Genomic DNA, 12,971 nt, shown 5'->3' with positions numbered 1-12,971 from the left:
CCTGCTGCTATTGATTTCACTTATTCTAGGATGGAAAATTTGTGAAGAGGAATTAAGACACTGCTGCAGGGGCTGGCAGAAAATTAGGAGCAGATTATCAGAACAAACCATCTACCCTCTTGGGCAAGAGTCCAGGCCATACCTCCCTGGGCAAGAATGAAAGTTTCCCCTTATCCATCCTCCTGTCATGGGTGGGAGGGAGTAAAAGACCCCAGAAGCTGTGAGTGCTGTGACTCTGGGGGTTGCACAGAGCCTCGATCCAGTGTAGTGAAACCTAAACCATAAAATCTAGCAGCAAAACTTATCTCAAACGTAAATTTATCTCCCTCTGGAGCAGTCCAGCTGCATCCATCCTGGGCAGTGAGTGGCTTTGGATCTACTTTGGAGTCCCCATAACCCTACAGCACCATTACAATTCTAAAGTCTACTTTTTTTGTTGTTTCTTTCCCCACCCCCAGCTGCAAATGTGCAGCCTAATGAAGGCAGATTTGCAGCCCCCACGAGTAATGTCTGAGGACACAAACTGGGGGTGTGCACTGGGAATGACACCAAGGCATGGCAAGCAGATAGAGACAACCATCTGTCCTGGCTCCCAGGGAAAATCCTCCCCAGGCAGGACCTGAGGTGCTCTCCCAGAGAGAGCAGACTGGGGCTGAGCTGCCAGTGTCACAGTATGGACTACCAAGGTTTGCTGTCACTCCCTAATGACTTTCTCTAATTAGGAGGAGGCTGTGACCTCTGTGCGTTTTGACCTCTGTGCGTTTGGAGAGGCTTGGAATGACTTTCAAACAGCTGTGCAGGAGCATTGCAAGCTGTTCTGGATCAGTGTCCCGAGGTGCCAGGATTTCTCCTGCCACTGCCACCGAGGAGCAGGTTCCAAAAAACACAGCCAGTCCCAGTGAGATGGACTCCAGCCACTGTCACCTGCCTTAGCTGCACCAAGGATGTGTGGAGGAGGCAAAACGCCCTAAGACAAGGAAGGGATGAGTTTAAATTAAAACAAAAATGCAGTAAAATAGCAAACAAAACCTGGATCCCAGCTTGGTGTGTTAGAGTAACAGTTTTATATTATTAATCCAATATGAATATTGATTTTACACTGACTCTTGCCTGTCTAATTGTCCAATCTATCTCTGTAGAAGTCTGGCTGTGCTCTGAATATGTGTGCTTTGAAGAAAAATATCTTCTTTGGGGTGCTGTGCTACTTTTGAAGTATGTAAATTGTCTTTAATTAAGAACCTAATAGGAAAGAATTGCCACTGGATGGTGCTGCTCGCTGTTCTAAGGGCTAGGTACGGTTGCTGCTTTAAAAGCTGTTGTCACCCGAGCTCCACTTTTCGCAGAACGCTGTTTTTTGAAATAATAGGAGTCATATTTTCAATGCTAAATGCAAAAACTAATTTCTGAATGTCCATATGCTATTTTCTACTGCCTTTTAAACCTAATTTTGAACTGTATTTTGCTCAATTTGTGAAAGACTGACAAACACAAATGTTTTGCCCTGCCTTGCATACTATGTATTTTGCTGGTTAGTGTCTTTCCTTTCTGTTTGAGAGAGGCAATAGAACATTAAATTAGCTTAACTGAATGCTGCTGTTCAGCTTCTACCCTGCCTAAGGCAACCAGAGGGGCAGAGAGCCATGAAGCCTTAAAATTTTAACAAGTTTTTAGAACACACATATACTTCTAATGCACAGAAACAGAGATGGGAACCACTCTGTTCTTTATGGGGCCTCAAATGGTGTCTTCCTTCAGCAAGGGCAAAAGTGAATGAAAAGACATGAAAGTGCAGGGAGCAGGCTTGAAGGGAGATGTGATGGCACGACTTAAAGAGGATAAAAATCCAGGGAAGAAAAGTGGAGAGAAACAGAGAGGAGATGTCAGGGATGAAAGACTCTCCAGGGGAACTGCTGGCTACAGCACAAAGCTCCTGTGAAGGTGATGCAAGGGCTGCACTTTGCCATACTGGTTTTCATAGTGCAAGGCTGTAATTCTGTATGGTTGTACTACCCTAATATTTAAAGAAGGCTGACAAAGATTCACACAGGGAAAGTAAAATATATTTGCCCCTCACTTTTGTGATTTGCTTCCTGCAATATCTTTACTAGGAATTCACAATCTCATTAGTCTTGAGGGTGCTGAGATAATTGGGGAAATACAAGTGGTGACATCTGCTTCAGCCTCAGAAAACATTCTGAAACTGCAAATATAATGAGGGTCTTCAGTCCTCACAAATAACACCTTTGTGGCACCAAAGATAAGTGTGTGCATTGGGAATGACCTCAGGGCGTGTGGAGTGGCTGGAGGCAGCAAAGCCTTCCCAGACAGGTGCTGGAGGACTGGAGTGACCCTTGCAGAAGGGATGCTGCCAGGCTGGGAGCTTGTTGCTAGGCTGGCTGGTTGACACACAGTGGCTTTGGCCATTTCAGCCCAGAGTAGCACTCTGGTTTATCATCTTCCACCTAGCAACATTAGTCCTTTCCTGGCTCATGACCAGATCTCTCTAGTCATACAGCAAATGTTTTATGTAGCTAAAATATTACAGGAGTGAGGTGCTTTGGCACATAAAAATGGTCACAGTCCTTTGTTTCCACAGGGCTCCACTTTCTCTCAATGTGACCTGAATCAAGGTCCTGATTTACAGAACATCAGCCTGTTCATCTTTCTGTTTGCCTGTCCAGTTTTACATCAAGATAAACCCCACAAATTCATACCAGACTCACTTTTAGAATTCGACTCTGAGGGGCTCTCAAGCTCTCAGATATTACTGGATATTGCCCTTCTGGTGTTTTCTGGAGCTGTTTAAAACTAATTTTCTTGTACCAGAGCCACCCCAACAGCTAGAGACTGGAAAATGTCCACTGGTGACTGTAGTGATACAGATATGGCTGACTCCTCTCTTCTGTATGGATCCAATAGAAATATGGACTGTGTATGATTCTATACCTTTTAATATTTTTTTACCATACCATTTTGAGGTGGGAGGTTATTTCAAAACTGGACTGAACTTAGCAGTCATTACAACCCTCATCAATTAGGATTAAACCCTCTTTTGCATCCTCTGTATTACATCTCTACAATGTTATTTCCCTCCTTCCTTCTTAGCTCTACAGTTTTTTCTCCAGCTTGTTTTCCCCTCAGGTTTCCAAGGCATGAAAATATAAGGGTTTCAGTAGTTTTGTTCATCTCCTGCATTAAGGATATTTTTGTCCTCGCATCATTCAAAGGGTACTTAGAACCACTTAATGCAATGTTCCATATCAGCATGAAGCTTTAGTCCATCCAGTTTTCTCTACAAACAACAAGCAGTGATATCACAGAGGAAGAAAGCTCATAGACAGTGAAAAGATTGCAAATTGTGCACATTGTACATTCAAAGCCTTTGGCTGTGGAGTGACAAATATCCCTGCAGAATCTGGAATCGGCTTAGAGACTTTCTACAGAGAGGAGGGGAATGAGTTAATCAGATAATTTATTCACAGAAAACAATTTGATCTCCTTACGTTTGTCTCTCCCTCTCTTCCATTCATCATGCTTTACATAGAGAAAGAATTGATGTCAGCTGGGGAAACTTAATGCAGTTCCTTAATCACAGAATTTCAGCGCTACCTTCCCTAGACAAAACTTCTAAGATCTCCCTAGCCTTTATTTCTTAGCCAGTGCAGTTAACATAGCACAGGGATAAAAGTGAACTAATGCAGATGTTGTCTTGGACACTATATAGTATTACTTCTAATCCCCTTATGCTTAAGATAATCTCCTTGTGTCGTGCCATCTTGTTTGTGAGGCAATATGAAGTGGCAAATTGGAGCTTTCTATGGCTCTTAGGCTTTCCCTCAGGCAGAGTTGTTCATCCTGGGACTTTCTCCACTGGCATTGAATCAGAACAAGTAATTTTGCATGCTGCCTAAGTGGAAATGGATACTGCAGGAGGATGTCATAGATGGGTGCTCTCTTACCTCAGGGTTGTGTAGATATTCTCCAGGAGTTATAACATTTGCTTTAGAATCTAAAGTTGTTTAGGGTTGGGACTTTTTCTTTAAAAAGAGCTTATTGAATGTATATGGAATATTATTTTCAGATTTCCAGGCATCAGCCATTTATTTTGCAATTAATAAGGATGCATGTTAGTACTAAAATATGCAGCTAATGTTTCTAAATCCACAGATTTCTCCAGTCTGTGCTCTTAGTTGGTCCTGGCCACATATTTCATGCATATGGCAGAACTGTTGTACTGAATCACCATTGATTTCTTGTAAAAGTGACTAAGCTTTTGGTCTAGGTTTTGTTGTTCAGTTTTGTTTTGTTTTGTTTTCCAAGCAAGGCATAGTACAGTGGTGTGGTTTTGACATATTTTAACTTACAAAAATGAGATTAATAGTAGGGTTTTCTAAATATATAACCTCAGGTAAAGACTTACTTTATGATTCACACATCTGCATGTGCAGAATATGTTTAGATAGTGTCCTGACCTGCAGAGAAAGGTATGAACAGCTGTTCTTGCTGTCACCAATTCTTGTGCTGTTTGTAGTCACTTTGGGATTCTTGGTGCACATCATCTTTCAGCAGCTGTACCCGATGTGCTTTGCTCAAGAGCTGCTTCAGCCTCTCCCCAAACCCTGCATCAGCACAAGTCAGACTGCCAAATTATGTCAAGCAGCTCCCTTTTGCCTCATTAAACTCCCTACAGAATTCACTTGCTGCTGCTTAACTAAGTAATTCTAAGGCAATTAATTTTCTGTTATCATGCATTTTGCACTAGCTGTGGAGACACATCCCCTCCAAGGGTTTCCCATGTGCTGGGCAGAGTGGATGAAGAAGCTGCAGAGCTGCTCCTGCAGAGTTTGTGTAGGGAGAGAGGAGGCTGAGGAGATAAAGCATTAGCTGCCACCCCCAGCTGAAGGGAAGGTTTGTTCTGTGTTTCACTCTCTGGTGCTGGTTTGTCTCTTTACTCTAGATGAGCATGTAGAAAATCAAGTAAATGTCTGGCACCAAAGGCCTTTTCTGCTGCTCTGACCTCACCTGTACCTGGCTATATCCTGTATTTCCAGTCTGTTGCTTTATATTCTGTCCAAATGATGCAATATTCCAGAATTACGGCAAATTTTCATGAGCTGAGAATTTGATGCCATTCAATGTTCAAGTGGATCTATGGCAGGGCAGAGTTTGAAGTATTCTAAGGATTTTCTCAGCCTTTGTTTTGTAACATAAGCCCAAATTTCCAGCTATGTTGCTTGGCAGTTATGAAAAATTACCTCTATTACTTAGCTAAATTACCATTGTTTTTCTGCAAATTTCAGTTTCCAATGCCAGTTTCAGATTTTGGCATTCATTTTCCAAACCATAAGTGGATCAAATATGTGTAACATGAAAAACTGGATTTTCATCTGCATCCTACTAAAACAGCTGGAATAGTCCAAGAAAAAGCAGACACCAAAATATATAAAGTACCTAACAGCAAATGATAAGATAATTTCCATCAAGGGATCTGACTGAGGAACACATTTTCAGGGGCAGTGAGGCTAATACAGTCTTGGTTATGTTTAGGAAAAACAAACTGTCTTTGGAAAAACCCTCTCCCACTGCTGAGGATGTCTTCTTTTAACCCCATAAACCCTTATTAAAACATAAAACAAAGTCAGAAACAAAAAGCTATCCTAGAGCAAATTTTACTCGTCTTCTCTCCCTCCTCGTCCCCTGAGAACAAAGAACTGAACTTGAAATTTTATCAAGTCTAAGAGGGATTTGGCTGTTGATTTTATAAGGGAAGTTTCAGCTACTCTGGATGTTGGTGAAAAATGGATAAAACCCATGTGATGATATAAGCTTGGTGATAACTGCATCCCTGTTGAAATGCAGCAATGCCAACAATCTGTCAAATGTAAACTAATTTATCAGTAAAATAAGTAGTTTAATGAAACAGACTTCTTTGGAGAAAAAATGGGTAAGAAATGAATCAACACTGCATTTGAAGCTTTGCATTAAAATCATCTTTCAACTGCTATTTATCACTTCTAACAAAGAACTTGTGGAAACAAAATATTTGGTATGATACAGCATTTATCAAATATCTTCAGCAGTGTATTTTGCAAACGTGCATGCCCTGGATTTCAGCTGGGAAGCATATGCTATGGAATAGCATACAGGTCACCATTCAATTGGCTTCTCAATAATTTCCTTTTACCTCCTGGGGCACTATACAGGATTTAGTGTTTCAAATTTTGAATCATTTTTATAATGATGCTGTTGCAGTCTACCAAATGATTTGATGATCTCAGTGCAAAAATTCCAAAGCACTTTCAGATAGATAAATTTAAATCTGGGGAAGGTCTAAGTTGTCTAAATCCAATTTACATTAAAGCTCTGGAATTGTATATTGTTAATTAAAATCAAGCACAAAGACATGGCATAAATTATTTGGGTTGCTTTAATTTCTTACTTTAACATCAACTCTTGAATTAAGGGTATGGAAACTCATGCAGAACCAGCATTCAGCACATTGTGTTTGTCACACAGCAGACAATCATGAGACAAACTTTCTACAGGTAATTCTGAAACAAAATCGCTCTAGAGGTTTTTCCTAGTCTTGGCTCATTCTGAGTTGACCCTGTAGCATCACCTATGATGTTGCTAGCAACACTCCTGCATTGTTGATGCTGTTTCGAAGAGCTTTCCTGGTTGCAGCTTTGGGTATTTTTATTACTCATACAAAAGTCTGTAAATACACATTCCCTTTTTTTGCAATTTCTTCACCTCTCAGCCTAATAATGTCCTGTACCAGTGAACTCCAGAGCCCACTCCTGCGCTGTAAGGAGTGAGGCTCTGGCTGTGCTGCTTTCAGTCGCAGTTTGCACTGGATACCCATCCCTTGGCAGGAGGCAGGAGCTGTGCATTGCTGTCTCAGTGAGCCAGAGCTGCTGGGCATTCTTCAGGCAGAAAGAAAAATGATGGTGATGGTAAAGATGGTGAAGAATTTCTAGGGTTTGCAGCTGGACTGGGAGGGGGCAGCTCTGCAAACTGCTACTACAAAAGCTTTGTGTCCTCCTGGTCAGTTCTGTCTGTCTCATCTCAAAAAACCCAAGCAATGACCATTAAGAGGATGCCCAAGGGTATGCACTTCCTCAAGCATGAGAAGCATCAGATGAATACAGATGATTTCTCACTTAACCTTTAAAAATGTCTTCGATTCAAAGTCTATTAAATCTCGCAGCTTTCCTGGGATTAAACCTCTGTGTTAATTTTTTTCTGAGCTCTTTCAGTTCTCTACCTGAGCTGCTGCTCATTGATACATTCTGAAATTCATCCTGAAAAGATACTCATCCTCCTGCCAGGCTTCAAAAGGGTTTGGTGATTCATACTGTTTTCCAAAAGAATAAGAACAGAATTTTACCTCATACAAAGTCCTCCAAATATGTATTAAATGGAACTGTGGTTCCAGGAGTGTCACAACTTGTAACCTGCATCTCGTACTTTCTCCATTTCTAAGCTTTCAAAAATACCTTTGCAAATATATTGTTTTTTGGGGGGGTTATTTTCTGTGAAAATAAAGTTATAGAGTAATCCATTATTCCTTAAACCTCCCCAAATCTCAGATTTTTAATATTAACATGTCTCAGAGTTTTACATAAGTCTGTGCTTTCCAGCCCTTATGTACTTCGTACCTTTCACTTCTTGGTTTGCTGGAATAGGAAGTCGTACATTTGACAAGTTTTTTTGTAACAGAACTTTGCACCTTGATAATATTTGTTCATTCTTCAGGATATACCTTTGTATATCCTTCTTGAGAAACCACCAAGATGAAGGAAGGGACAGGTGACTTCATTTGTACAGCTTTATTTCCCCCATCTTTCTGCAGAAATTAAAGCAAACTTCACCCACAGGTGACAGCAAACTCTTGGGAACTGAAAAACACTCAACCCAACACATGCAGTTAAGGGTACAATGGTGACAGCAAAAATGCTGCTGTGGAAAAATGCAAAAAAATCTGTCGCCAAACAAATCTCAGAAAAACTATTATATCTTTCTGAGAACTGCAAAAGGGTGATGTAACGTGGTGGTGATGAGATGAGGAGAACACCTTCAACCTGAGCACAGCTGAGGATTCCCAGCAGCTCGTGCTGGAGCTTTGCTCTGGTAAGAAGTTGATCCTTTCCCTAACTGACACCTCTGCTCGGTGTGTTCCTTGGTGAGAGCTCTAAGGTCTAACTGCAGCTCCCAATTGTCAGCCAGAACAATCCAGCATCACCAGAAGCTTCCCACCCTGGCAGAACCAGAAGGGCCATATGTGTGTGTATGTGTCAATGCTTTGAAACTGGAGATAAAAAAGGAACCAGTGACTTATCACACACATTTCTGTGGGAGCTGCTCAGAGCTGCAATCTGTGCTATGTACCTGTAGGTCATAAAACACCTTGGGCTGATCTCCTGGTTTACCACTGTAAATAGGTTATTCTTCAGTGCATTTTGAAGAAATACATGAGAATGACACAGATTATGGTTTTTTTGATTCCTGAGTTAGTAATTGATAGGTTTATTTTTTTCTGGTCATCTGATTTAACTTTTCTGTTACAAACTTACATTCAAGGAGAAAAAAAGAAAGCCAAATATTTCCTTTTATATTATTTATTTATTTGTTTATTTATTTTCCTTTACAAACAGGCAGGAGGGCCTGGAGATGCTCTCATCCTATTGTTTCTTATCAGCAAAATATTTCTTATGAAACCAGTAGCAAATGAAGTATTTCTAGACTGTCTTATTTCTTTCCCAGCAATAATTCTAACTTGTGTGTGAATAATATTTGAACACGTGAATAGTAAAAGCTGTTAATTAGATTTGGTCTTTTGTGGTGTGATTTTCATTAATTACATTCTTAGTTTAACGGAGTTATGTTACACAATCTGTGATCTTCCGGACATGGAGGATTAAATAACTACAAATGAGCACTTGGAGAAAAAAGCACATTTTTGGGGCACAATTGCTGGAAAAGCAGCTATAAAGAACGAGGAGGATCAGCTCTTGGCCATGCAATGTCTTCCCACAGGCTGTGCAGGACTAGGCTTCTTGATGCCTGAGCTATGGCAGATGAATTCTTTCCTTCTGGGGTCACCTGGTGCTGAAGTTCCTTCTCTTCCTGGAGATTAGAGCTGAGACTTCCTAACATGGTTTTGTCTCTGTGTGTGGTTTTTTTTTCTTTTCTGTTGTGGTTGGTTGGTTGGTTGGTTTGGGTTTTTGTTTCATTTGTTTTGTTTTGAGTAACATCCTATACTAAGTCAAAGGAGTTAACCATTCTCTGGTCAGAAAAGAAGCCAAACCAAACCAAGGAAAGAATTGGCTGCAGGAATTCTTTGCCTTTTCCCTCCTCCTTTCCAATAGCACAGAGATGTTCAGAGGAGTCTGGTCACCTTTGCCCTCTGTTGCAGATTGTTCACAGGACCCTTGCAGCGATGTTGGGCTCTCTGGCAGCTCTGGCTGCCCTGGCTATTGTTGGGGAGGTAAGTTACCAAACTGGAAGTGCTCCCTTTGGTTCTGGCTATGGGCTGAGGGACCATCAATGTCCACGTTTGCCCCATTGTGACTAGGGCAGTGTTTTTTAAGAGAGAGAGAGGGTTAGGACAGACACTGGGGTGGGAAGACAAGTCAGACTGGTGTGCAGACAAGGAGAGTACAAAAAAGTCAGTTGATCCTTTTTTGTTCTAATTTGCAAGAAGCTGAGCACAACCATTTTCAGCTTAGCTCAGAGTTACTTTAACACTGTTGTTTTCCCCAATGTTAGGCTACCAAGCAAACCTAAATGGAAATACATGCTTTATACCCCCCTAAATAACTACACCTTATGCTTATATGTTCCAACTCTTTTGTTTCCTCCCCTGCTTACTCTTAGTTGATATATAGTGAAACCTCAGATTGATTTTCTCTGTTTTTCTCATAACCACATCATTGCTATGTTCCCTTAAATTCCCTGCAGTTTGCTCACAGGTGAAGCAGCATGGTTTTGTTCTCTTACCAAAAAGGAAACTGGGCTGTACTGTATAATTTGGTTATCTTCTGTTTCTGTAGTGCTATGTAAGGAACAACTAGACCAGCCAATAGCCTAATCACCCACTTAGGATGCCAGTACTTGGAATTAGTAATAATAATAGTAGTAGTAATGGTAATAATAAAGAATCATTTTTGTGTAACTCATAACTTGTGTAACTTCTTAACTTCCATCACAGCTTATTTAAATGGTTCATCAATTAAGTGGAGTTTATATTTCGTAACTAATCACAAGTTAGGTGTTTTGTGTCATTCCCTGCTAATCATATTTTTTGATTGCAGAGGCCAAGTATGGTCATGGTGGTGGAGTGGATTGATTATGAGACACTGGCATTGCTGTTTGGAATGGTAACTCAAGTGCATCTTTTGCTCTAAATGTGCTGAAATAATCACATTCAATATAGAGATGTTTCCCTTGAAAACATTTTGTTAATTTACTTTACTGAGACAACTTGTGATGAAAATTTGAGCCTTAAGGAATTCACTAAAAGGGAGGATGATCAGACCTCTGAAGGACTCTTTTGAAATATTGATCCTTTGTATTTTTCTTTCTAAATTTGTGAAATTGTGTTGATAACATGCTAAAAACATCCTCAGGGTCTATAAATGGAAAGACCTGTTTAAGGGCCAAGTATTATCACTCTCATTTACTGTTTTTAATTTTGTTTACTCAAAACCTTCCTCAAACACACTCTGCTGGAAAAGTGGTTTTCTTTGTCTTAATCAGTGCTCTGTTTGGAGCCACAAAAAAGCAAACCAGAAATGGCGAAGAAATATCTGATTAGATTATAATCATGTATTATTTTAATCACTTTGCCCAGAGATATTTGTGGTAAAAAGCTGTACAACTGCTGTTAAATTCTAACACAAAATTTGCAATATACAGAGACAAAATTACAACTATCTGTTGCCACTCTGAGCTTTTCTTATTTCCTGACACTGCTCCCTGCCTTCCCCACAGAAAGAGAAAGCAAAAAATTTAAAATATGTTGGGAACAAAGATAGAAGGACAGGAAACCTCCCAGGCATGTGGTAACGTGGAAGTAATTCTTGAAGCTGCTCTCTTCTGTAGTCTGTAGAGCATTACAGCAGAGAGCAAACACACTTATTGGCTTTTCTTGATTAATGACATAAGGGAGATAGATGGAGTACTTAATGTATGATGCCCACTTAGTCACTACAAATAAAATTCAACCATGACATTTATAGACTGCTTATGTTGAGAAGCAAATTTCCCCATATGATGCATTAAGGAGATGTCTGGCAGCTGTAATGGATATTCTCATATGAAGGTGGTCAGATTCTCAGAGCTGTATCCGATGAGAAGTACATTTATCAGGATCACTCACTACTTCACTTTGGTTTGGAGTAATCAGTTGCAAGCAATTCTTTTTTTATTCATCTCTTGGTAGATGGTTTTGGTGGCCATATTTTCAGAGACTGGATTCTTTGACTACTGTGCAGTAAAGGTAGGCCTGTTTTGCTGCTTCTAATTATTACTGGATTAATCAAGTTAGTATTTATTCAAATCTGTTACATCAAGCACTATCTTTGAAGAACCTTTCTTAGAGCAATGTATACTTATCATATTAGAAATTACAATGGTCAACTTGTAATATTTGGAAAATGTTTTATGGGCAAAAGGAAGCCCTTAATGCAATTCTGTTTCCACAGGAGAGAGTTAACGGTCCCCGGTAGGGTACACAAGCATATGGACAGTATAAAGTTGACTTATTTCATTGACTTCCCCAGGACCACAGTTCTGCAGTAGCTGAAATCTCCGTGCCTGGCAGTGGGAGAGAGGAAATCTGGGGACTATCATTAGCTTTATGACCACCCATGGAAATTGGCCACAGACCTTTGCACAATAGGAGAACAAAAGATTACTTGAAAAGGCTAATTCATGGAATCTTAACCATAGAATCATGGACTGATTGTGGCTGGCAGGATTCTTAATCATGTGGTTCCAACCCCCTGACATGGCCAGGGACACCTTCCCCTAGCCCAGGCTGCTCAATGCCTCATCCAGCCTGGCCTTGAACACTTCCAGGGACAGAGTATCCACAACTTCTCTGGAGAAACTGTTCCAGTGCCTCATCACCCTCACATTAAAGAATTTCTTCCTAACATCTAACCTAAACCTACTCTCTTTCAGTTTAAAACCATTCCCCTTGTCCTATCAGTACATGCCCTTGCCAAAAGACCCTCCCCATCTTTCCTGTAGGTCTCCTTTAGGTACTGGAAGACTGCTATAAGGCCTCCCCAAAACCTTCTCTTCTCCAGGGTGAACAGCCCAGATCTCTTTCAGCCTGTTCTCATAGGAGATGTGCTCCAGCCTTCTGATCATCTTTGTGGCTCTCTGGACTCAGTCCAGCAGGTCCATGACCTTATGTTGGGGACCCTAGAGCTGGATGCAGGACTCCAGGTAGGCTCTCATGAGCATGGAGTAGAAGGGGAGAATCACCTCCCTTCCTTTTCTGCAGCCCAGGATACATTTGGTTTTCTGGGCTGCAAGTGCACATTGCTGGGTCATGTTGAGCTTCTTGTTCACCCACACCTCCAAGCCTTTCACCTCAAGGCTGCATTCAATCCATTCTCTCCCCAGGCTGTATTTGTGCTTTGGATTGCTCTGACCCAGTACAGGACCTTGCTCTTGGCCTTGTTGATCTTCATGAGGTTTGCTTGGGGCCCTCCAAGGCTTTATCCCATGAGATTCCACCAAGCAGACCCATGATGAGGCCGAAGTCTGCACTCCTGAAGTTCAGGCTAGTGAGCTTGCTGTGCTCCCTCCTGTCTGCCCTAAGGATCGTGAGCTCCACCAGTTCATGGTCATTGCAGCCAAGGCTGCCCTTGAAGTTCACATTCCCCAGAAGTCCCTCCTCACTGGTGAGAACAAGGTCCAGCATAGCAAATCCTGTTGTCTCCTCCATCACTTAG

At 41.1% G+C, this 12,971-nt stretch overlaps 1 protein-coding gene across 1 annotated transcript in view; it reads left to right on the top strand.

Moving 5' to 3' along the window:
• Positions 1-12,971, top strand: part of OCA2 (oculocutaneous albinism II) — a gene marked incomplete at its 3' end in the record, with an annotated part of 87,373 nt that overhangs the window by 43,974 nt on the left and 30,428 nt on the right. The window contains exons 9-11 of the mRNA XM_009084916.1: positions 9,419-9,490; positions 10,317-10,382; positions 11,447-11,503. Coding sequence (XP_009083164.1) covers positions 9,419-9,490; positions 10,317-10,382; positions 11,447-11,503 — 195 coding nt within the window. The remainder of the gene's footprint in view (positions 1-9,418; positions 9,491-10,316; positions 10,383-11,446; positions 11,504-12,971) is intronic.

Source organism: Acanthisitta chloris, unplaced genomic scaffold, assembly GCF_000695815.1.
Source record: "Acanthisitta chloris isolate BGI_N310 unplaced genomic scaffold, ASM69581v1 scaffold13101, whole genome shotgun sequence".
In the NCBI taxonomy this organism is placed as follows: domain Eukaryota; kingdom Metazoa; phylum Chordata; class Aves; order Passeriformes; family Acanthisittidae; genus Acanthisitta; species Acanthisitta chloris.
This window is presented reverse-complemented; position numbering and strand designations above follow the sequence as displayed.